At 37.8% G+C, this 24,127-nt stretch overlaps 1 protein-coding gene across 4 annotated transcripts in view; it reads left to right on the forward strand.

Annotated features, from left to right (window-relative positions):
• APAF1 (apoptotic peptidase activating factor 1) overlaps window positions 1–24,127 on the forward strand; it is a 91,821-nt gene extending 67,694 nt beyond the window's left edge. For 3 of the 4 annotated variants that reach the window (XM_032416325.1, XM_032416324.1, XM_032416327.1), the window contains 7 exons: window positions 1,698–1,814; window positions 4,324–4,449; window positions 11,753–11,872; window positions 12,185–12,310; window positions 14,212–14,337; window positions 16,069–16,215; window positions 21,520–23,732. In XM_032416325.1, the coding sequence (XP_032272216.1) occupies window positions 1,698–1,814; window positions 4,324–4,449; window positions 11,753–11,872; window positions 12,185–12,310; window positions 14,212–14,337; window positions 16,069–16,215; window positions 21,520–21,666 (909 nt within the window). In that variant the 3' untranslated portion in view covers window positions 21,667–23,732. Of the gene's footprint in view, window positions 1–1,697; window positions 1,815–4,323; window positions 4,450–11,752; window positions 11,873–12,184; window positions 12,311–14,211; window positions 14,338–16,068; window positions 16,216–21,519; window positions 23,733–23,985 lie in introns of those variants that run through there. The other variant, XM_032416326.1, reaches the window with a different exon arrangement.

Below are 24,127 nucleotides of genomic sequence, written 5' to 3' on the forward strand. Positions count from 1 at the left end.
CCTGTTGGTATCTATGATCACATTCCTTGATTTGCATGGAGTCCAGGAGGAGAACTTGAGACAGACTGAGGGCAGGACAAAGCTTAACAGCTCTAAAGCTGTAAAGCTCAGCTTGATGTGGTGGAAAGAACAGTGTCTCTTCACTCAGGAGGTACAGGTACAGCTTAAGCTTTACTGTCAGCTGGTTTTATATGATGTTTGAGTAAATTGTACACTTCTCTGAGCCTCACTTTCTTCACCTGTAAGGTCCTTTCTATGTTCAGAAGTCTGAGCTGGTTATAGGGTGAAGGTGGAATCCAAATTCTGGAGACAGATATGTGGAAGTAAACGGTCTATGGCGTGTGGTTATTTCTTCTTGTCTACTGTCAGGGGTCAGAGTCAAGGTGTGAGACACCCCTTGTTCTGTATTTTACACGTTGTACTATCGTCCTTAGTATGTTGATGTCGAGCTCCTAATGCCCTGTGTTTCTGGGATGAATTGGGATATGGAATTGAATGTTAATGCCTTGTTACTGATTTTTAGCAGACTTGGGATATTTTTCATTGCAGCTTTCTTGTCAAGTTCAGTGTCCTCATGCTTGTATTACCTTTATTAAATTTGTGCAACCTTTCTTTAATAGTTGTCATAACTGTGAGACTTCAAAAAGAAGTCTTCTGACTATGAAAGTGTCATTCTATATCAATGATTGTGGGAGAGTTTAGGGGATAGTTATAAACTTGACAATAGTTCCATTTAAGTGAACAAAACATTTTTTAGTCACTACTTAGGAAAATATGGAAATTGATTTTTGAGAGAAAGAAGATAAATTCAGCTTTTAGCAGTTCAGTCTTCATTTTGAATGTCTAATAGATCAGAATCTGCTGGGTAAGATATTGTAAAATAAAGCGTACCTTGATTGATACCCTATCGTCTTTGTACCTGAAACAGATATGACTTCTTATTTCATGTTGAAAAATGATTTAAGACTTTTAGATTGTAACAGAGAGAGGTAGCTGACAATTGATTTAAGCTTGAGATGTAGTTTCCTGGGTCACATGTTTTAATCGAGTGATGAGACAACTTTACTAATTAAACGTAAAAAAATAATTATTAGCATTGGTACATATTATGAAATTAAGTAATCTTAGTTTAAGCATTATAAGTCCAGTCACCCAAATTATGCTTATGGGTTCTTCTCCAGAGCTCCCTTCTCCCCCACTCAAAAAGATAAAGAATTTTAATTTATACTGTTTTGTGAGCGATTTAGAGGATATAAAACCCATTTTTATTTGAATATGGCTTTTTATGTATCCTCAGTCCTGTTTCACTAGCCCGCTTGAAAAATATCCGAAAAGTGTACTTTAACAAACGATAGCCCTATTAAAATGGGCTTTGTGAAGAAATGGAAAACTGGGTGCGGAGCTAGCTGTGGGATTATAAATCAGACAGATGTGTCTCAGGTGGTGGGCACAGTAGCTGCTTTTTAAACCTTTTAAAGCTCATTTTATTTTATGAAAATGTATTTGAACCACAAAAGTGAAATGAAATGAAGGCGTGAAGTGCTAAATGCAGCTGTTGAGACTAAGATAGGGCTTTGTTGTTCCCCGGGGAGCTCTTGTTGGTTATTTTCTGTTTCATTTTATTTTTTCAATTGAAGTCTAAAGAACAGAAATTGCTCTTGTAGCCTAATAACTGATTGTGCCTTATTTTTCATTAGCTCATTAATGGAAAAACAGGTCAGATTGATTATCTGACTGAAGCTCAAGTTAGTTGCTGTTGCCTAAGTCCACATTTTCAGTACATTGCATTTGGAGGTGAAGATGGAGCCATTGAGGTATTCCATTCTAGTCTTCAGAGTCCTTCTGTGCAGAAGAGTTATTTATTTAAAATTAATTATGTTGTCTGGTATTTTAGCTTATACTAAAGAAATCTTTCTGTGGTATATTAGTCATTCTTCTGTTAGACTAAAATTAATCTTACAATCCTGTTGGTGGTATATTTTTCAAATTGCCTTTACTACTGTTTCTCAGACTTTTTGTCTTTTTGTGTTCTTATTCTCTACCTAGTTGTTTTGCTGTTCTCCAAGTGTATCAAACACTCTCAGAGATTTAGCTATCTGTGCAAAGAGCACTATTTTCTCTCCTTAGCCTTTGGTGTAAGTTTCCATTTTGGTACTGATAAGGTTCATTGGGAATGTCTGTGCAGGATTACCTTATGCTTACCTGTTTCACCAACCCTTTCTGTTCTACTTTTGGTATTAGAAGTATACCTTTTTACCACTTGAAATCCTTAACTTATTAAAGAAGACCAAATAAATGTTAACAAATGCAAAAAAAGTATAATAAAAATGATTTTATCACAAAAGCACTTTGTTTTTAGCTGTACAATAGTTTTTCAAAGAACATTGGTTCCTTCTCTCACTTTTTCTCACCCAAACTTTTTGGAATTATTTCTTAATTTATTAATTGTGGCACTAGCCACATTTATTTTACTTTGGATTTATTTCATAAGGAAATACACAAATATTCTCTAGTCTATATTGCTCCACAAAGAGGAGACTATATGTTTATACACAAAGTGAAGAAGGAAGCGTTTAGAAGGTGATGTCAATGTTATTATATATTTGGGCATTGTGGCATGGGTTCAGAGTTAAGGTTTTGTGTTTTGTTTTGTTTTGTTTTTTTCATTGTGAAAAATTTTGAAGATGGGTGCTGTTCTGAAGAAAAGTATATTGTGGATTGTTTTAAGCAAGGGATGGTTATACATTTACGAGTGAACCTTAGTCTTCCCTCTCAATCTCATCTCTCAAACTGGTGTATATTATTATTGATTTTTAAAGGATCTTTGCTTCCCCCTTTTCTTTTTACCTTGTTGCCAAAACAGGTCTACATTCTTTTTGTTTTTACTAAGTGTCTTGAAATGGGCCATACAGATAGTTTAAGGAAATAATTCACAAAACACACATGTGCCTCATCCATATCCCTGTCCTCCTCAAAGTCATCAAATAATATAAATACTATATAAATGAATCGTATGAGATTACCAATATTTGACTCTGTATGATCTGTAAAATGGCATTTTCATGTGGTTGGGCCTAGTATCAAATAATGACAGCTACCATTTTTGGGTGTTTATCAGTTTCTCTCATGGAATTATTTTAACACCCTGGATGTTAGGTGTTGTTACTCCCGTTTTACAGATGTCTAAACTCCTAGTTTCCACAACTTTCATTAAGTCAGTAAGTGGCAGAGCTACAAATCAAACCCTGGGTCTCTGAGCCACTGTGCTCAACTAGGATGCTAGCCTGCCTTTGCCCTGTAGCAGTTGTAAGATTGTCCTGCTCAATGGGGAAGGCTCTCACTCACAGTTTCCCTTTGCTTTCTAAAGGGCCTTTTATTAGACGTGCAGGTTAGGTTTGAATTTCTACAATGTCCTATTTTAGCATCATTTGTATTTTCCTTAGGCTTCCTTGAGTACATTTAATTTGGGCAAAAGAACTTTTTTTGTTTTGTTTTGGTGAGTTCACTTGAAAGCCTTTTTGACATAGTCATTAGTTTTTGAGTTCTGTTACCACTTTCTTAATCTCTGCATTTGGCATATTAGTCTTTATTTAATTAAATTAATTAATTAATTTATTTATGTATGTACGTATTTGACAGAGAGAGACACAGCGAGAGAGGGAACACAAGCAGGGGGAGGGGGGAGAGGGAGAAACAGGCTTCCTGCGGAGCAGGGAGCCCGATGTGGGGCTTGATCCCAGGACCCTGGGATCATGATCTGAGCTGAAGGCAGACGCTTAACGCCTGAGCCACCCAGGCGCCCCGCCCCCCTGGCATATTAGTCTTTAGCCCTTATAAGTATTCTCAGTGTACCTCCCCAGCCTATTCATATCCTCTTTTCTGTTACCTGTTTCCCTCATTACCCCCTATCTTTCCTTGTCTGTGTTGTTTTATAAAGAGCTTGCCTTGTCTCTCATCCAGAATTTTTTTCTTTCTTCTCTCTCATCCATCTTAAATGTCATTTCCTTTTTGGAGGCTGAGTCCAGGCTGCCACTTGTTTGATGAATTGGGTAGTTGAGTTCTCAGAAGGACCACTGGTTCCTACTGCTATCTGGTCATTCCAGTGAGTGTTTTATTTTAGCGTGTGTATGTGTGTGTGTGTGCATACACTTGTGTGTATGTATGTACCATTCATTTGTGTGTCTTTAATTAAAATGAAAGCACTATGAGATGAAAATTTTATACCCTTCTGTAGTCTAATTTTAATTTAATGTCTTTGGGGTGTAATGCCTGGGTGTTGCTGAATTTCTTGGTACTAATTTTCTGTGCTTTTCTATTTTGAAGATTTTAGAGCTCCTAAACAACAGAATCTTCCAATCCAGGATTGGGCACAAGAAAACTGTGCGGCACATCCAGTTCACAGATGATGGGAAGACTCTTATTTCAAGCTCTGATGATTCTTCAATTCAGGTGAGGGGAAGGATTAACTTCCAACATCTGTAATGCTGACTCTAGCAAGGAACACTTTGGTTGTGGCTCAAATCTGGTGTGCATTTTAAACATTTCTTTAGGATCGTATTACTTTGGCCATACATTCAGATTATGCACATAGATTTAGATGAAACCCATACATGTTTCATATTTTTCTGTGGATGAGGCAGACAATTTGACTTGTGAACGAACCCTCTACTGGAAGGTTGTTTATTTTGAAGATCAAGGAATCATTTGAGTTCCCCTGCCTGCCTTGGTATTTGGATTTGTATCAGTAAATATACTTTTTTGCCAAATTTATATGATTTCTCTTTACTTTTCTTGATAGTAGTAAAATCTGATTGAAATACTTTTTTTTTTTTTTTTTAGGAGAGAGCGAGAGTGCATGCATGCTAGCAGGGGAGGGGCAAAACGGGTGGGAGAGAGAGAATCCCAAGCAGGCTCCACACTGAGCACAGAGCTCATCTCGGCGCTTGATCTCGTGATCCTGAGATCATGACCTGAGCCAAAATCAAGAGTCGGACACTTAACCGACTGAGACACCCAGGGGCCCCGCTGATTGAAATAATTTTATTCTTTTAAGGATAAGATGTTAATTATAGGGATGAAATCTGTGAAAAAAGAATAGTTTGTCATAATGAAGGATTATGGGTATAGAGGCATTAAGCCTACTGTATGTTCTTTAAAAATTAACTTTGTTTTTATCAAAGTTCCAATGCACATACTTTTAAAACTTAGGTAGTATTACAAAGCTCATTGTGGAAAATAGACCCCCCCCCATTACTCATTCTCCAGAAGCACCTCTTTTAGCTTCTAGATATTTCTTTTGATATTTACCTTCATGCCCCCATATCCCATGCTTATCATGTTACCCATTTCTATGTTTGAGAATTTACTAAAAATTAAGATGAACATATTAAGATGAAAATTTAGCTTTTTTTCTTTTCCCACCTGTGTTACCTTTGACATATGCACACACCCTTTTATCAATCCCATTATCCTAATACAATTATAATAAAATTTTGTTTAGGTCATTAGTGTCATTATAACTAAGTAGACTAAGTATACTATGAATGTGTTTTCTGCCTTAATGCAGTTTAGGACAGTTCTACCCTTGACTGGATGTGGTTTGCAATTATTTTACCCTAAAACTTTGAAGACTTTGTTCCATTTTCTCCCAAGGTTCCAAAGCTCATATTGAGAAGTCTGAAGCCATTCTGATTCCTAATCTTTTTCTCTGGAAGATTTTAGGATCTTCTCTTTATTCCTAGAATTTTGAAATTTCATGATGTTGTGTCTTGGTGTGTATTTGTTTTATCCATTGTTTTAGACATTCATGATCCCTTCTCAGTTTGGAAACATAACATTTTTCAATTCAAATAAACTTGAATTTTTTTCTTTGCTCCCTCTCCATCCCAATATGCTTTCTTTTTCTGTAAAAACCATTATTCAGATATTGGATCTCCTGGACTTTTCGTGTAATTTCCTTTTTCTACATTTCATAATTTTATTTTTATTTATTTATTTATATATTTTTAAAGATTTTATTTATTTATTTGACAGAGAGAGAGACAGCGAGAGAGGGAACACAAGCAGGGGGAGTGGAAGAGGGAGAAGCAGGCTTCCCGCCGAGCAGGGAGCCCGATGTGGGGCTTGATCCCAGGACCCTGGAACCATGACCTGAGCCAAAGGCAAACACTTAACAGCTGAGCCACCCAGGCGCTCCAACATTTCATCATTTTAAGCTGTGCTCTATTTTCTGGGAGTTTTCTTCAGCTTTCTCTTCCAGCCCTTTCATGGAGCTTTTCATTCTACCATTTATTTATGTATATATGTATGTATGTATTTACTGAGAGAGTGCGCAAACTGCAGAAGGAGAGGGAGAGAGAGAATTTTAAGCAGGCTCCACACTCAGTGCAGAGCCTGACACGGGGCTTGATCCCACAATCCTGAGATCATGACCTGAGTCAAAATCAAGAGTTGGACGCTTAACCAACTGAGACCCCCGGGCGGCCCTCATTTCTACTATTTTTAATGCTGAAGAGTCCATTCATATTCCTTTTTTTTTTTTTTAAGATTTTTATTTATTCATTTGACAGAGAGATAGCGAGAGCAGGAACACAAGCGGGGGAGTGGGAGAGAGAGAAGCAGGCTTCCCGCTGAGCAGAGAACCAGATGCGGGGATCATGACCTGAGCCAAAGGCAGACGCTTAACGACTGAGCCACCCAGGTGCCCCCCCATTCTTATTCCTTTTAAAGAACATTGTGTTCTTGTTTCATGGATGTAATATCTTCTCTGAGAATGGATGGATATATAAATAATATATAAATTATATATAAATAATTTTTTCCTCAAAATTTAATTTTCATGCATAGTTGCTATTTCTTCCAAGGTGTTTTTTTCTGTGTGGTTGTTTTGGCCTCTTGTTTTAAAGGTCTTCCTCAGCTGTGTGGTGATCACTTTTAGTGTGGACACTAGAAGGCTGATTGAAAGCTCTGTGTGTTGACTGAGACCTTTTCTGAAAAACGATCTGGACGGGGAATCTTTGCTGTCAGTATCTTTAGGTCTTTTGTCCTGGTCTTGTCAGATTCCTAGAGAGGAATCTTCTGGTCTTTCTGCCAGGAGGTTATAAATCTGACTGACAGGTTCTTAGAGCTAAGTGGGGAAGAGAACTAAGGGTAGGTGTAGTGTCTCCTTATTTATTTATTTTATTTTTTAATTTTATTTTTTATTTTTTTAAAGATTTTATTTATTTGACAGAGAGAGACACAGCGAGAGAGGGAACACAAGCGGGGGGAGTGGGAGAGGGAGAAGCTGGCTTCCCGCTGAGCAAGGAACCCGATGCGGGGCTCGATCCCAGGACCCTGGGGTCATGACCTGAGCCGAAGGCAGACACTTAACGACTGAGCCACCCAGGCGCCCCAGTGTCTCCTTTTTTAGTGTGTAAACCTTCATTTGATCCCCCTATTCTCAAAACTGTAATTCTGTCCTCAATTGTGTTGGTGCCCTTTAATTCAGAGTCTTCTTTCTGGTTTGCTCTCATTGTTTGGAGGAACATTTTCTGCACTTTACTCTTTTCTCATAGTAACTTTGTATTCAATGACTGTTCTTTCCTTTTTCACACAAAATTAGTTTTCCTGAACTCCTTGGAGTGGGGAAGGCCAACATTTCTAGCTTTGTAGCTCTCCAGCTCCTCCTTCTGTTTTCAGAAAGCATTAAAATACGGCCTTGTTCTTAAGATATTGCTTTGCCCTGTTTCCTTCTTTTATTTTTATTTAGACCTTCTCTTTCCTTTGCTGCCATTATCCTGTTCTACTCAATTTGGATTTTATTCCCAGCAGTTTCTGCTCATTATTACAGGATTGTTGTGGTTAATTTTGAGAGTTCATAGGTCCCAGACTGGTCTAGCCCTTCCAGACTGTACTGTGGTTGCTTTGACTCAGTGTCTGTTGCTGCTCTCCCGTTGGTCCACTGCACTTCCCAGTGAATGTCACTTGGCTGTTTTGGAATTCTCTTGTTTTTAGTTCTGTCAGACTCTCCATGCTGTTCTCTGCTTCTTCCCATATAGATGCTGGGATGCAAGTCTTGCCGCTCTCAGTTTGTCCCTACTCAGTTGTATCTTGGGGTTTGTGGGGATACTTCATCAGTATCAACAACATGGTCTTGTTGTCTGTGCATTTTTGGTTTTGCTATTTTAATTTCTTTGTCTGCTTTTAATAGAGGCTTCAGGGAGATTAAAAAAAACTATGCATGGTTGCCATCTTCCCATAATTCCTAATAGTTCCGGTCCTCACCCCACCCTCACTCCCACCTCTGATGTCCTCAGTGACCTCAGTTTCTGAGCATTTGGTGAGTTCTCTAGTGTCAGTTTTGTTGCTTTTGTCTTTCTCTAATGCTTTTAGGATTCTATTTTCTTGGTTCTGTTAAGTCATTTACCATTCTGCTTTTTGGACTCCAGCATTTTTTTGTTTTTAAAGATTTTATTTATTTACTTGTCAGAGAACACACAGGTGCACACAAACACAAGCAGGAGGCATGGCTGGCAGAGGGGGAGAAGCAGGCTCCCCGCTGAGCAGGGAGCCCGATGCGGGACTCGATCCCAGGACCCTGGGATCATGACCTGAGCTGAAGGCAGATGCTTAACTGACTGAGCCAGCCAGGTGTCTCAGGCTTCAACATTTTGTTGTCTTCATTCCCATTCTCTTGACTTTGTCATTGTAGTAGGGTTTTAGAAGTGAAGGAGATATAAATGCATATGTTCAACAGAAGTTACTGTGTGTTCTTTTATTTAATATATCTGTGTGTGTGTGTATTTCCTATCGTAGCAATATTTATAGTATTAAAAACTGTTTAGACAGGGCACCTGGCTGACTCAGAAGAGCATGAAACTCTTGATCTTGGGGTTATGAATTCAGGCCCCACATTGAGGGGAGAGATTACTTAAATAAATGTTAAAAAAAAACTATTTTGAAAAAATCTTTTTATGTTATATCTTTGTGAGTTCTGTATGATTGGAATGAAATTTGGTTTCAGTGCAGGCTCCCATGATACTGGTGTATTAGCTATGAAACTCAGCTTGATTTTCACCTTTCTTCCTCTCCAGATGGCTTTGAAATGGGTAAAACTAAACTACATCTGATGGAATTCTGCTGAGACATTGTATACTATATAGTTTTTCTGTCAGAAGCTAAATTCGTAGGTTTAATGACCTGCTTGAACATCAGATATTCTCAGCCAGGGAGAGAATAATTTCTAGGAATATTTTTAGGATCAGAATTAGATTATTTTTAGAAATATGAGTTAAGTGGTGTTTCATTCTCTTTTTCTGCTCTACCCAGAATACTTCTTACATTTAAAATGTTTTAATGACTATACATTCATGTAATAAAACTCTTGGTGGGTATTTCCAAGAATTGACTGGTTGGGTTTTTGTTTTAATTTTTTAGTAAATAATTAATTGGAAATTTGTCTCCCCCCTGCCCCCCCACAGCTTTGAGGTGTGACAAAAATGTATATATGTTTTAGATGTACATGATGATTTGATATAATAGGTACACATTGTGAAATAATTACAGTGATTAAGTTAATTAACAAATCTACACATATGTCACATAGTTACCATTTTGGAGGTTTATTTTATTCATCTTTGTATCTCCAGCATGCCTGGCTGGAATTTAGTAGGAGTTCAGTAAATCTGTTGAGCTGAACTAAAGTTAATGCCAAGATTTGTAAAATCAACTCACCTGCTTATAGCACCTAGAGTTGTGAAAATTGAGGTCTACTTTTGGTAGTTTTTGATCCTTTCTCTTGAGATAAATAAAGCCCAAGTAGTAGCCGCGTTCACCTGAGCCAATGTATGAGAATATATTGACTCTCGCAGGTATAAGAAGATTCTTCAGGATTTTAAAAATTTAAATTTTACTGTTTATACCGCTGAAAAAATTCCATAGTGTATATATATTGCAAAAATTATAGCTAATGGTAGAGACATCCCAAACTCAACCTTAATACATTTGGCTAATGGTGGTGAAAGTTCAGCTGTTATGTAAGGTGATCCCACTAGTACAGTGTGTTTGAGTCCAACAAAAAAGGTGTCCATGTCATCACTGCCTTATCAGAAAGCTTCTGCAACAAAAACTGCTAAGGCTATTCTTAATCTTCCCTTAGTGATTGTCAAATTTTGTATTCCATCGACTCAGGAACGCTCCCTGGCTTCTTGATGTGGAGGGCAGCAGTAAGAACCTAAGTCAGGATTGAACACTGAATCAGACACAGCTGGGAATGACAGTGCTGGTCACTCAGGAAGAGCTGTAGCCACTGATTCTCTAGTCCAGTAAAGCCAGAAAGTAGGAGAGAGCCAGGAAGTTCCTAGAGGAAATGGTGTAGGGTATTTTATGTTTAGTCACACTGAGTGCCTTTCCTTTCTGATATGATATGGGGAGGCAGAAAGCCTCTGTTTCTTCCCCTTCCCCCAGCATGTCTCTTTGAGTTCTTAAAATGCTGAAATTCCTAATTCATTCTCTTTAAAGCTCCTCTCACTTCTAGCTCCTTTTCTAGGATCCCCTTGTCCTCATACAGATACCCTGCTCCTAATATCCCACTTCTGTGAATGAGCACTTGGAGACGAGAGAGAGATCTGAGAGCCAGGGCTCAGTGGGGAGGGTGGCTGCTAAGTGTGGAGCATAAAGGAGTAAAGAAAGGGGATAAGAGAAGTGTCATTTCTTTTACAGTTTGCTTAAAAACATTTCTGATGTTGAACCTTCACCAGTCAAAAACTTGACCCAGAATATCACTAATGTGCATACCTGTGGTGGTTGCTGATTTTTCTTCATCTTTTTATTCCTGATGTTAGAAAGTAGAAGAAAATTCTGTTCCAGTCTGCCTGATTTCCCACAGCTCAGAAACCCAGCTTCATCAGGCCCACTGGGCTTTTTTTTTTTAATATCTTCCCACACTTTTTTCCCTGGGTTTCTTTTACATATCCTGTATTTCAGCCAGATTGAACTATGAACCAGTTCCCATAATCTTGACATGTTTTCCTGTTGCTGTGCTTTAACTCAAGCATTCATTTCCTTTATTTGAAATGCCCTTCTCAGGTTGTGAATCATACTTCCAGCCCATACCTCAAGTCTACTTTGAATGTACTGTCTCCATCGTTTCAATTTCTTCTCCTCCCCTGTGCCTGAGGAATTCTTCCTGGAGCTTCATGTGAAAAATAATGTACTATATCACTTCTTTTGTCAATTTGAGGATTGCATTAGGGAATAGCTAATAGCTAAGATCTCTGAAACTTAGAAATTCCATGACTTGGTTTGAAGCTGCTCTGGTCACCCTGACCTTCCCTGGCAGGAGGGCCAGTAGGATTCAATAGTTTCAGTGGAACTAGAATCTTCAGTCTTGGCCTAGCTTGTGGGGCTTAGGAAATTGAATGTGTAATAGGGATAATTTTCTCTGGAAAATTTAATCAGATGGTGAGCTCACTAGCATATTGTGGCTTTTCTCTATCTTCTGTTATCATTAACTGCTCTCCAAGCAAGTGAAGAAAATGAATTTTATTTAGGACGAAAAGTATTTTATTTTACTCCTGGTCAAGGTAATTAATCCCAGCTTTTCTTCTCTTTATAAAATGGGAATACCGTATTCTTTCTTGGTGCTCTTCTTTGTTTTACCGAAATGCCATGAGGGCAAAAGATGTTAGGCAGTTGAGCACATACTACCACACTCCTCCAATGGGATATCATGAGGAGAGGGTTATAACAGACTTATTTCTTTGATATTCAGGTATGGAATTGGCAGTCAGAAGAATATGTCTTTCTACAAGCCCACCAGGAAACAGTGAAAGACTTTAAGCTCTTGAAAAATTCAAAACTACTTTCCTGGTCATTTGATGGAACAGTGAAGGTAATCTGAAGCACAGGTTGCCTTTTTAAATAAGTATTCTAATATTGTAATGATTATATTTTGAAAGCTGAAAGAAGATGGATGGTAAGTGACTACTCAGATTTTTAGATTTGTTTTCTCATGCCTGTTTTCTGTTTACTGCTGTCACCTACATCTCCTGTGTATTTATGAGCATCTGTACTAAAGGGCACTTAAAGAGGTCAGAACAACCAGTGTGCTAAAGCTCTTGTTTTATAGATATGTATTCTAGATGATTATGCTCAGTAATACAAAATGTTCTTAAAAGTGTCAACTTCTGAATTTTTTTTGAAGGTATGGAGTATTATTACTGGAAGAATAGAAAAAGACTTTGTCTGTCACCAGGATACAGTACTTTCTTGTGATATTTCTCCTGATGCTACCAAGTTTTCATCTACATCTGCTGATAAGACTGCAAAGGTAGTTCAGTTAGTTGAAATGTGCATGCATATAAAAGTTTGGTATTGGTTATGTATTATGAGTCCAAATGATGTATAAAATAGTAAGTTTCTGTCTACATGTCTGTCTCATATTTTGTGAGTTTTTGGAGGATGGCATTGGCATTTAGTTTGTGTCAAATAGATAAATGAATAACGCGAGGGCTTTTGTTCTGCCTTACGACTTTTTTTTTTTTTTAAAGATTTTATTTATTTATTTGACAGAGAGAGACACAGCGAGAGAGGGAACACAAGCAGGGGGAGTGGGAGAGGGAGAAGCAGGCTTCCCGCGGAGCAGAGAGCCCGATGTGGGGCTCGATCCCAGCACCCCGGGATCATGACCAGAGCCGAAGGCAGCCGCTTAACCAACTGAGCCACCCAGGCGCCCCTGCCTTACGACTTTTTGTCTATTACTAATAAAATGTAGTTTCTATTACATATTACTTATTATAGGCGATAAAAAGCACTGAAAAGGATTTACATTTAATTGTACATCCACAGTAAATGTTTATGTAATTGGTATAAGTTGATACTTCTGAAAATCACATTCCAGTGAAATGATGCTGCCTGGTTAGGGACATTGACTACTCCATTCTCTTCTTTTTTCTCTTTGTTAATGACCTCATTATCTACCCATCTTTCCAAACTATAAACCTTGGAATTGTGTGGGACTCTATCCTGTCTTTCATGCTCTCTTGATTACTCCTCAGTGTTTTTTGGCTCATTCTTCTCCTCCTTGTCTCCACCCAGAAGATTAGGCTCTCCCCCTTCATTGGTGGACCTACCTCTGGTCTGTGCCTCCTCAGTTTTATCTTTCCTACCGTGGTCTTGAGTCTCCAGTTGAAACACCTCTGTGACCTGGCGGTTTATAAGCCAGACTCCTTTGCCCATGACCATCTCTTTCTGCTGCATTGCTCCCTCTGTGCCAGGCTACTTTTACCTCCACCTTCTGTGCATGTGGTTTGGCTTGACACAAGCTTCTCCTTTTTTACCTCGAAGCATTATGACTCATTCTTCCAGACCTAGATTTGATGTCAGCTCTTCAGTGAACCCTTTCCTAGCCCTCAGGCAGGGTGAGCTGCTCTACCTTTAGTGTTCCATTACATATTACTCATGTTTCTTAGACATTTACTTCATATAACTATTCACCTAACAATTCATAAGTCTGTATTCCTGATTAAACTATAAAGTTTTCAAGGACAGGGACTGTATCCAGTTCATCTTTGTACTACCGGTTCCTAGTTCACGATGTCTGGAACACGGTAATTTCAGTAAATTCTTGTTAGATGGTGATGACAGAACCACAAGGGAGAATATTGGAAAGAAAAAAAACTGCATTCCAAACATATTGGAAACAAAAAAACGGCTGCTGAGATAGTAGGATAGTATAGTGACTAACCTTTAAAAACACTGGCCGTGTATTAGGCCCTGTGCTAGGAATTTCACTATTACCTCATTTAATCTTCACACCTCAGGTACTGTTGTCCCATTGTACAGGTGCAGAAACTGAAGCTAGAGAAGCTTATGTGGGTTGTGCTAGGCCACAAGGAACTAGGCAGTGTAGGGGAGCCAGGACTCACACTCAAGTTGGCTTCACTCTGTAGACTGCTCTTAACTGATTTGCTATTCTTTCTTGTAAGTCTAAAGTTAAAGAAGCTGTGATTTTGGTCCTTGAGCTGAAGTTAACTTGAGTAATTAAAGGGAAACTCAGAAAAAAACAATGTTGCAAGTTGGAACTTGGGCCTCTAATGAAAATTTATGAACTGTTGAATGTTAGAATTTCCATGTGATTGAATTTATGGCTAACTAGCCCTCAGGGCGGGGTTTGCAGGTGCTTATTTTCAGTGTATTTCCTATTCCTAAACAATCCTAATTGCCTTCCAGATTTGGAGTTTTGACCTTCTTTCCCCTCTTTGTGAATTGAGGGGCCACAAAGGCTGCGTGCGCTGCTCTGTCTTCTCTGTGGACAGTACCCTGTTGGCGACTGGAGATGACAATGGAGAAATCCGGGTAGGAGGTTTGCTGACATGAAAGCACTGCTCTTTCTGTAGCTTTGGCTAATGCTTTGTTTCACGTTGGGGACCTTTGTTAATGTGACTGGGAAGCACAGGCCCTGGGGTTCTGGTTAGATGAGGCATCATTTGCTTTGTTTCCTGTGCACATTTTATTCACAGCTGCACTCCTTTGCAGAAAAGAATTCATTTTAGTTAGAGTGAAGTGTATGAGTTAGAGTCTGTGCATGCGAGGAGGCAAATGCCCAAGCTATTTGCAGTTGGTTGTCTGCTCTTAGCTTGAGAATGATTCATCGGAATTCTTGGACCTGAACCAAAGGTTGTTTATAGGGGCAGAATTTGAGGAAAATAATTTTACAAATTGTCAACTAGGTTATAAATGAATAAACAGCAAATTCTGCTGTTTTCAGCACTGAAAGAAAAGATCTCTTAATGAAACCATATTCATTAGATAGTCCACATTTACAGTGTGGCCTATTGCTGTCCTCATGGGACTGCCTGCCTCTGGTTGCGTTAGAAGGATTCTGCAGTTGATGGGAAAAATTTGGGCATTGGGATGGCTGCGTTAGTAATCAGCATATTTGAGGAGCATCTTGTTTTTTTGTTCTTTTTTACAAAGGAAGATTTAAAATTCATGAGAGAGTATGCAGTTTGCAGGAATGGAGGCATTATCAGATAGGCTTTCCAGGACAATTAAGATTCTCATGCTTGAGGACTAAGTTACCAAACTTCTCTGTACTAAAAAATGCATGTTAACTGAAGTGGCAGGACTGCTTTGGGAACATTGGTTTTGCTCTGAGTTCTCATCTTGGATGAGAATGCTCCTTTACTGGTTATGAAGGAGTATTTCATTTTTCAGAAACCCCTGGGGAAATAAATTCTCTTTCTTTAAATGCATGTTATTTAAAATTTTTTTTAACACATTAAACAAAAATTTTGTTTTTCTACCTGATCAAAATGTAGGAAAGCTGTATATATGTGTGTGTATATATGTATCTAGCTTATATCTAGCTATCTTACTTAATTCTTTCTAATGAGTTTCTCCATTTGATTCTCTTGGATTTTCTAGGGAAACATTTATAAGTGATGATTTTGGTTATTTTCCCTTGCCTTTATGCCTCTGTATTTCTTTTTCCTATTCTGATGGGCATTTATTTGAGAAATTAGAGTACTATTCATATATTAATTATCACTGGAAATAAATGGAAGCATTAGCATCTGTAAGTAATTGGGTATATATTATATATATAAAACCCTGTAGGGACTTATTGTTTAAAATATGTTTGAATGACTTTAGGTATTTGAATGATCTCTGTCAGAATTCTTAGTGGTAGATACTGGACTAGAATTCTATGGTTTTTGTTTTGTTTTGTTTTGTTTTTTTTAGGTAGTTTGTTAGGCCTTTTTTTGTTTGTTTATTCCTTGCTTTTCCCATTATTTTCTTTTTATTAAGTGAAAAAAGTCACAATATTCTGACCAGTTCTAAGTTCTCTTGTTTTATTTTTTGGAGTATGGTTAATGATAAATATTTTTTAGTAATGCATTTTTATTATAATTAGTGTTTTTTAAAAAATTTGGACAGGAGAGAATGCAGTCTAAATTCCTAAGGTATCACTGAATTGTAATTATATTTTTAAGAAAGATTTCCAAATATGTTCCAGAAGAGTTGGATAGATATATAAAACTTCTGGGTGATCCTGTTAATGCATTGTATATCCTGTTTGTATAGATATGGAATGTCTCAAATGGTGAGCTGCTTCATTTGTGTGCTCCGATTTCAGTAGAAGAAGGAGCTGCTACCCACGGAGGCTGGGTGACTGACCTTTGCTTTTCTCCAGATAGCAAAATGCTTGTCTCTGCTGGAGGATATCTTAAGGTAAGAGTTCCTCAAAGACTGTGAAAGAAAAGAGCAGCCTATATCCTACTTCCCAGGCTATTTTCGCTTCCTGTTTCTCAGTTGGGCCTCCTACAACCCAGCAGAGTGGAAGGGCAGTTACTGTTCTCCTCATTTGGCAGCGATGAGACTGAGATCTTGAAGGCTGCTTTCCTCAGCTCTCTTGGAAGTTTTGATGGCAGTGTTAGGAATGTTCTCTGTCCAGAGTTCTCATACTGCCCCATACTTAGATGATCAGAATGACTAGGAAGTTGGGTGTTTAACTTAATTTTCCACATCACTAATTGTTAACTCTTGGTTGAAAGTCTTTAAAAAATGTATTTGTGGAAAAAAATTTATTCGTGAAATTTCCTTTCTTAAGTAGTAGTAGCAGTAGTGGTAGTAGTAGTGGTAGTGTTAATAATAGCAGCAGCAACATATTGCTTTATTTTATAGCCTACAAAATGCTTTCCTTACGTCGTCTCATTAGCCAGCTTTGTGAAGCTTAAATTTCATTATCCTTGGTTTATAGATGAGGAAACTGATGTTCATGGAGGTTGTGAGTTTCCTAAAGTTACATAGTAAGATAGTAAGGTGGCTTGTATAAACTTATTGTTAGAGAATACAGAGGTTAAGGATTGAATGTGTTGTGGTGCCTCAGGGTCATTTTTCGGTGCTTGCATCTATTTATCCATCCACTCAATCAGAATGTGTTAAGTGCCCACTGTGTGCTAAGACACTGCTGTATGGCAGTGTTTAAGACTTGGTTTTTGCCTTCCAGTGGCTTATAGTCTGGGGGAAGCAGACAGTAAATAGTCTTTAAAGTATAGGAGGGTTCTGGGACATGTCTGCATAAAGATAATGGAGTTAGCAGAGGCTTCTTAGGGATGGGGATGCTTGAGGTAGAGTGTTTTGAATGGTGGTAAAAGGGGTTGAAGATACTATATATATATATATATATATATATATATATATTTTTTATGGAGCAATACACCAAATTTATTAATAAAGTGTTAAGTGACAAAAACTCCAGCTGAAAGAAGGAGTGCTATTGGTGGTCAGGAAATTAGTCCTACATGCTTAAGACTCTGCCAGTTATAAAGACTGCAAGGCAAAATACTAAAAGCTATGGATATGAAGAATAAATGAGAAAGCCAGAAAACAAAAGAGAAATTAAGTCAATATACCTAAAAGTGAGTACAGATAAATAGCATTAGGTATAGGGACAAGATTAGTCTATGAAAGACTGTGCATCTAGCTAAATAAATTTTATTTATTTATTTATTTATTTATTTATTTGGTGTAGTGTTCCATGATTCATTGTTTGCATATAACACCCAGTGCTCCATTCAATACATGCCCTCTTTAATACCTATTACCAGGCTAACCCATCCCCCCAGCCCCGAAGATACTATATATTGTACTGACCACTTAAAATAGATCCCTAATAAATTAGATCTTATAGTACTTTTATTTCTTTTTTTTTTTTAAAGATTTTATTTATTTGATAGAGACACAGTGAGAGAAGGAACACAAGCAGGGGGAGTGAGAGAGGGAGAAGCAGGCTTCCCGCTGAGCAGGGAGCCCAATGCGGGGCTCGATCCCAGGACTCCGGGATCATGACCTGAGCCGAAGGCAGACGCTTAACGACTGAGCCACTCAGGCGCCCCAGTACTTTTATTTCTTCCTGAAAACATTCAAGTGTAGGAAATGATTCTGAATAATTATCTAACACAGGATAGATATTCAAAAATATTTGAATGAATGAAGTTTCTGGTTATATGAGACCCACATAATTGCAGTTTTACTCAGTATAAAAATCTAGCTTATAAAAAAGAGGACAGGGCGCCTGGGTGGCTCAGTCGTTAAGCGTCTGCCTTCGGCTCAGGTCATGATCCCAGGGTCCTGGGATCGAGTCCCACATCGGGCTCCCTGCTCAGCAAGAAGCCTGCTTCTCCCTCTCCCATTCCCCCTGCTTGTGTTCCTGCTATCGCTCTCTCTCTCTCTGTCAAATAAATAAAATAAAATCTTTAAAAAAAAAAAAAAGGACAATTTTTAGCTCTATGAGGGGATGTTTGTTATGAACCCTTTCCAAAGAGTTTGCATTGAGAATACAATGCTTTTTATAAAATGTTGCATTGAGCTATACCTTTTTGGGCACACTTTTATTTAATTATGGGTGGGGAGGTCGTGAAACTATCACCATTTGTTTTCCTTTAGTGTAAAGATAAACCATGACTCTTAGACTGCTCTGAGGATGATGCTTAGAGGAGCAGGATTGCGGTCTTTTGGTTGAAAGCAGGGAGTCTTGAGCTTCATTAACTGCTGAAAAACTTAACTGCTCAGCTTTGACACTGAGCTTCTAGAGACCATGTTATTTGATGCCCTGGGCCCCATAGAAGTCTATCACATAATTATGAATCTGGCTTACAAGATGTGATAACAATCAGTGACCAGATTTCCAGAGTTCTTGGAGAACCTTGAAATAAGCAGCAGAATAGGTATCTGTATTGTATGGGTTTATGTCTTAAAGGTGTAAGAACCTATAGCCTATACTTCAGTCTGTATGTTTAAGTGACAGGCTTTCTTCCCTCTGGTTTGATTACTAGCATGGTTAAACTGATTATGATATAGCCCAGCCTGCATCTACCCAGCATGTTAATGAGACTATCAAAAGCACAGAACAAATTAAAAGTAATAAGGAACAGCTGCTGTAGTGTCCAAAGAAATGGGCCTTTTGAGTCTGTTTACTAAGGAATCTAAGCTGTATAAATTGAATATCAGTAAGGTAAAGTAGATATCCAGTAGCTAAAAAGCTCTTAACTTTCAAAGTTATTTCTATCTATAAAGTTAAAAAGTAATATAATTTAGCTGTTTACTTGTGTTATGCTATGGAGTACATACTGTTAGAATGACAAACACATTAAACCATACTTATGAGAAGAAAGTCTGATTTGAAATATGGAATACATGGTGATAAATGCAGGTGTGCCATTACTTAGAGGCAACAGAATGTAATGGTCAGGAGAGTGAGTCTTGGGCAGATTGCCTAAGGTCAAAGCCTGGCTCTGCCCCTCATTAGCTTTGTGATTTTACACAAGATTATTTAATCTCTCTATGCCTTGATTTTCTCATCTGTAAAATGGGTATAATAATAACATCTATCTCAGAGTTGGGAGGGTTAAAGGAGTTAATACATGTTAATATACATAGTGTTAAAGGAGTTAATACAGCACCCATAAATAGTGTCACATAGGAGTAAATGTTAACTATTTTAATTCACTTTATTTCTTAGAGCAGTTTTAGGTTCACAGCAAAATTGAGCAAATAGTATAGAGTTCCTATATATCTCCTGCCCTGACACACGCACAGCCTCCCCCATTGTCAGCAGAGTATCAATAGAGTGGTACATTTGTTAGAATTGATGAACTTCAGTTGGCGCATCATTAGCACCTTAAATTCATAGTTTACATTAGGGTTCACTCTTGGTATTGTTCCTTCTGTGAATTTTTCTTCTTAAGATTTATTTATTTATTTGAAAGAGAGAGCACGCGTGCATGAGTGGGGTAGGAGGGGCAGAGGGAGAGTGAGAGAGAGAATCTCAAGCGACTCCCTGATGACTGGAGCTTGACATGGGGCTCAATCCCATGACTCTGAGATCATGACCTGAGCCGAAATCAAGAGTTGGACGTGTAATGGACTGAGCCGTCCAGGCACCCCCACTCTGTGATTTTTGACAAATGTATAATGATATGTGTCAACCATTGTAGTATCATACAGAATAGTTTCATTGCCCTAAAAATTCCCTGTATTAGCTGCTATTTTTAATGTCATTGTTTTTTAGTCCATATTCAAGTTAGTGGCTGGTATAGTGTTTCCGAGTGGTTTGTTTGAATAGAGGGAAAGGTAGTGGGAGCACTAGATTAGGTACCAGAAACTGTTCCACCTCTGTCACCTGCTAGCAGTATCATCTTGGGTGACGAGGCCTTTCTTCTCTCAGAACCCTGGTTTCCTTATTTGTAAAATGAGGCAGTTGAACTAGATGATCTCTAAAGGCCTTACTATCTCTATGATATGCTCTTAGTGACTAAAAACTAATGAGTCTTCTCTTAAGTAGGTGGAATGTGTCCTCTGCAGTCTTGTTTACATTGCTATTTTATAAAGCAAAATTGTCGGTTCTGAAAAATTTCAAGTTAGTACAAGTTGCTTCAGTGAGGTTTACTGAAGTCCATGGGGTATACTTTTATCAGTTACTATTACTGAGTGAACACAAATAGCTGACCCAGTCACCTGCTAGAACGCTAGGCACTGCCCCAGATACAAAAGTGAGTGACACCATTATTTTGTTCATAATACTCTGAATCTCGATGTGCGTTTTCAAAAGGTCGTCATGTACATTGTCTCTTTTGCCCTTATTTTAGCTGTGAGATACATGGGTAAGCTTTATGATCTCCATTTCATAAATGACTATGAACACTGTTGTAATCTTAGCTAATTCAGTTATCGGGAGGAGAAAGGAAAGGATTTGGCCAGAGCACCTGCCTAATTTGAGATGTTCAATATTTATTTAGCAAATAAATCTATAGACTGTTTTGTAGAGAAACTTGGTCAACGGCTCTTGAATCATTCCTGGTGAAAAGGAAGATTCAGTAGAGAGAACATTCTATCTGGTAGCCTATAATAGAAAATAGTCTCAGTGTCTATCAGAATACCAGTCTGTGGGCACCTCAGTGGCTCAGTCGGTAAAGTGACTGCCTTCAGCTCACGTCATGATCCCAGGGTCCTGGGATTGATCCCCACGTCGGGCTCCTTGCTCAGTGGGGAGCCTGCTTCTCCCTCTCACTCTGCTGCTCCCCCTGCTTGTGCTCTCTCTCTGTCAAATAAATAAAAACAACAACAACAAAAATACTAGTTTGTGTCTGCAAAGGGACGTTTTTAAAGAAAAGAGGGGCATTATTCTGTCCATCCCAATGAGAAAGACATGCAGGCAGCAGAGTTCAGTGCAGTCATGGCCAGAGTGGACTTGTGCAGCCTTGTGTCTGTAGCTTTCAATAGGCTGCACAGTTTCTCAGCATGCCTTGTGGTGGGGCTAGGTGTTCGGTAGCTATGAGGCAGTCACCAGGATTAATCAGGAAGGGCTGACCAGGTTGATTATACTATATTCAGCATTAAACCTTAGACTTTTTTCCTTGCTTTTGCTGAAGTTTGGGAGTGGGGAGGTGATAGGGTGAAGGATTCGGCTGGCACATACAGTTGTCACACAGAGTAATTACTAGTCTAATGAGAATTTTATTTTTCTCTGAACAGTGGTGGAATGTTGTCACTGGGGAGTCCTCACAGACCTTCTACACAAATGGAACCTATCTTAAGAAAATACACGTGTCCCCTGACTTCAAAACATATGTGACTGTTGATAATCTTGGTATTTTATATATTTTACAGATGTTAGAATAAAGTAGTTAAGGATTAATGTAAGTTGAACTTTTTAATTTTGAATTGGAAAAAATTATAGTGAAACTCTCTGTATTTCGACTTTTTGTAAAGCTGTGAATTGTTTTGCAGTTATTGCATTCATTACAAAAGTGTGGTTGGATGAACAATGTTAAATGTAGCTTTTTCCTAAATGAATGCACCTTTAATCTTGTTTTTCATAATCATCATCATTATTGTTAACAGTTTGTCCTTAAGGTGCAAATGAAAATGTAAATACGTACCTTGTTATACTGTTGGTAAAATTCTCTCTTGATGCATTCAAATTGGTTGACATAATTAATGAGAATAATTCGGAGGAAATATGTATTTTAATGCTATTATTATGCAGGCTGTGCCTCAGGATAGGAGACCTGCTTTCTGAACCACATTTACCCCAAAGGGCATAGTTCTCCCAATTACAATCTTGGCGCTTATTTGTACCCCTTAAATTTGCTTTAAAAATATTATGTCTGCCTGCAACGTTTCTTTTAATTCACTCAGTAAGTGAGTGTTGGATTTCAAAAGTTGTTTGAAGCAAAAGTTCTTGTGAAGCAAAAATTATACGTGTTGAAGAGAGTAGATTTTATTGGTTTACCTTTTCCTCATGAGCTGATGGCAGCTCTGTGCTGCAGTGGGACTCTAGTAGTCAGTCTCTGAGTTGGGTGCTGTCCTGCTCGCTCTGGTTTTTTATGTACCAGACTTGTTACTTGACTGAACTTGACCTTTTTAAATCCTCATTTTCTTCTTCTTCTTTTTTTTTTTTCCTTAAGCAATTGTCCTGCAGTTGAATTTTTGTAAATTAGAGTAATTGGGGAGGAGCCAGTTTTCATTAAAGTTTGAACAGGACTTTTCTAAGAAATATAGTAAAAAAATCCATTTTCTTCTAAGTCTATTTACTTAGATGAATGGCATTGTCAGTGCTGTTCTCAGTGAATTTCAAGAGAATTCTCTATGGTTTTCTATGCAGTAACAGAAGAGTTATCGTGACTCTGGAAGATGTCACTTTTAACCTACCAACTGTTCTATTTTCCTTCTCCTTTTCCCTCCTTCTCTCCTTCCTATCCCTCCCTCCCTTCTTCCCTCCAAGGTTAATCAGGAAAGATAGCTCTTGACAGGGAAAAAGTACATCAGCATCAGTAACTAGCTTTTTTTTTAACCTCCTGATTAGGAACTTTAATTGCAGTTTAAATCTCCATTTCCCCTGACAATATATTGTTAAGGGAAATGGCAATAATTTAATAATAGATGTGGTTCATATAAGAAAATAACCAAAATTCAAAAATTTTGCTGCTGCAATAGGAACTAAATCAAATGAGTATTAGTGTTAATAGTAGGTAAGTAGTGAGCCAGTTTCTGTTGTTGGTGTGTATTAGATGTGGTGTAGGTAGGGGGGCCTAGACCACTCCAGATGTATTTTAGATTAAATATACTATTTAGCATTTAAGGGAGCCATAAATAAAATTATTAAGGAGGTTTGGCTTTTGTTTTTTTTATGATGGGTTGAGGAACTAGTTTATAGGCTTACTGTGATTTAAGCAAATGTGATGTGAAAATCTTAATTTTATGAAAAAATTTCTGTAAATGATATATTGTGCTTAGAGTATCCAGATCATAATTTTGATTTGCATACAGTGTTTAGGAACTCATTTATAACTCAGAGTATAAAGTATTAACTTTTGGAATTAAAAGCCACTTGACTGTTAAAGTGTAGAACAAACATCGGCTTTTAAAAAACCTTGATTGGCCCTTGTCTTTAAAATAAAAAGAAAAATGGGAAGAAAAAGTAACATGACAAAAAGGCAAGGTAAAAAACAAGGTAACTTGAAGTAAGAAGAGAAGCCTAGCATAATGGCGCTGCATGTTTCAAGGCAGCTCAAGTGGTCAGTCAAGGGGGAGGGTTTTGTTTTTTACTTGCAGATGAGCATTTTTTAAGCATTTTCCCTTGCTTTATTTTTTGTAATGGAAATTACATTGCATTTTATATATGTAAAGGTTTTTTTTACATTGTGTGTGTCTTGTATGTTTTGAAAACTGTTTTGTATTTATGATACAGGTCACATGTTTTTGTTTTTTGTTTTTTGCTTTGGTATACATTTTAACACATGAAGTAAAAAATTTATAAAAAATAAAATTTCTAAAATATTTTTGAAAAACATTTTCGATTGTTTCAGACTCCTTGCTTGTCCTTTGTTGATTAGAAAACAAATGTGAAAGATTCTTCAAACTAAAAGCTGTCATCCTTTCTATTAATGCTTTATCAACCATGTCTAATTCAATTTTATCAAAATTTTTTCTCCTCAGTTTCTCTCTGATGATTGCTACCTGGTGTGACTGGCATGGTGAAGAACCTGTAAAGAAGAGAATTCATTTATTTATTCTTTCATTCAGTAAATATTTATTGAGATCTACCATGTGCCTGGCATTTTTGTAGGAATTGGGGATA

Source organism: Phoca vitulina, unplaced genomic scaffold, assembly GCF_004348235.1.
Source record: "Phoca vitulina isolate PV1807 unplaced genomic scaffold, GSC_HSeal_1.0 scaffold19, whole genome shotgun sequence".
NCBI lineage: Eukaryota > Metazoa > Chordata > Mammalia > Carnivora > Phocidae > Phoca > Phoca vitulina.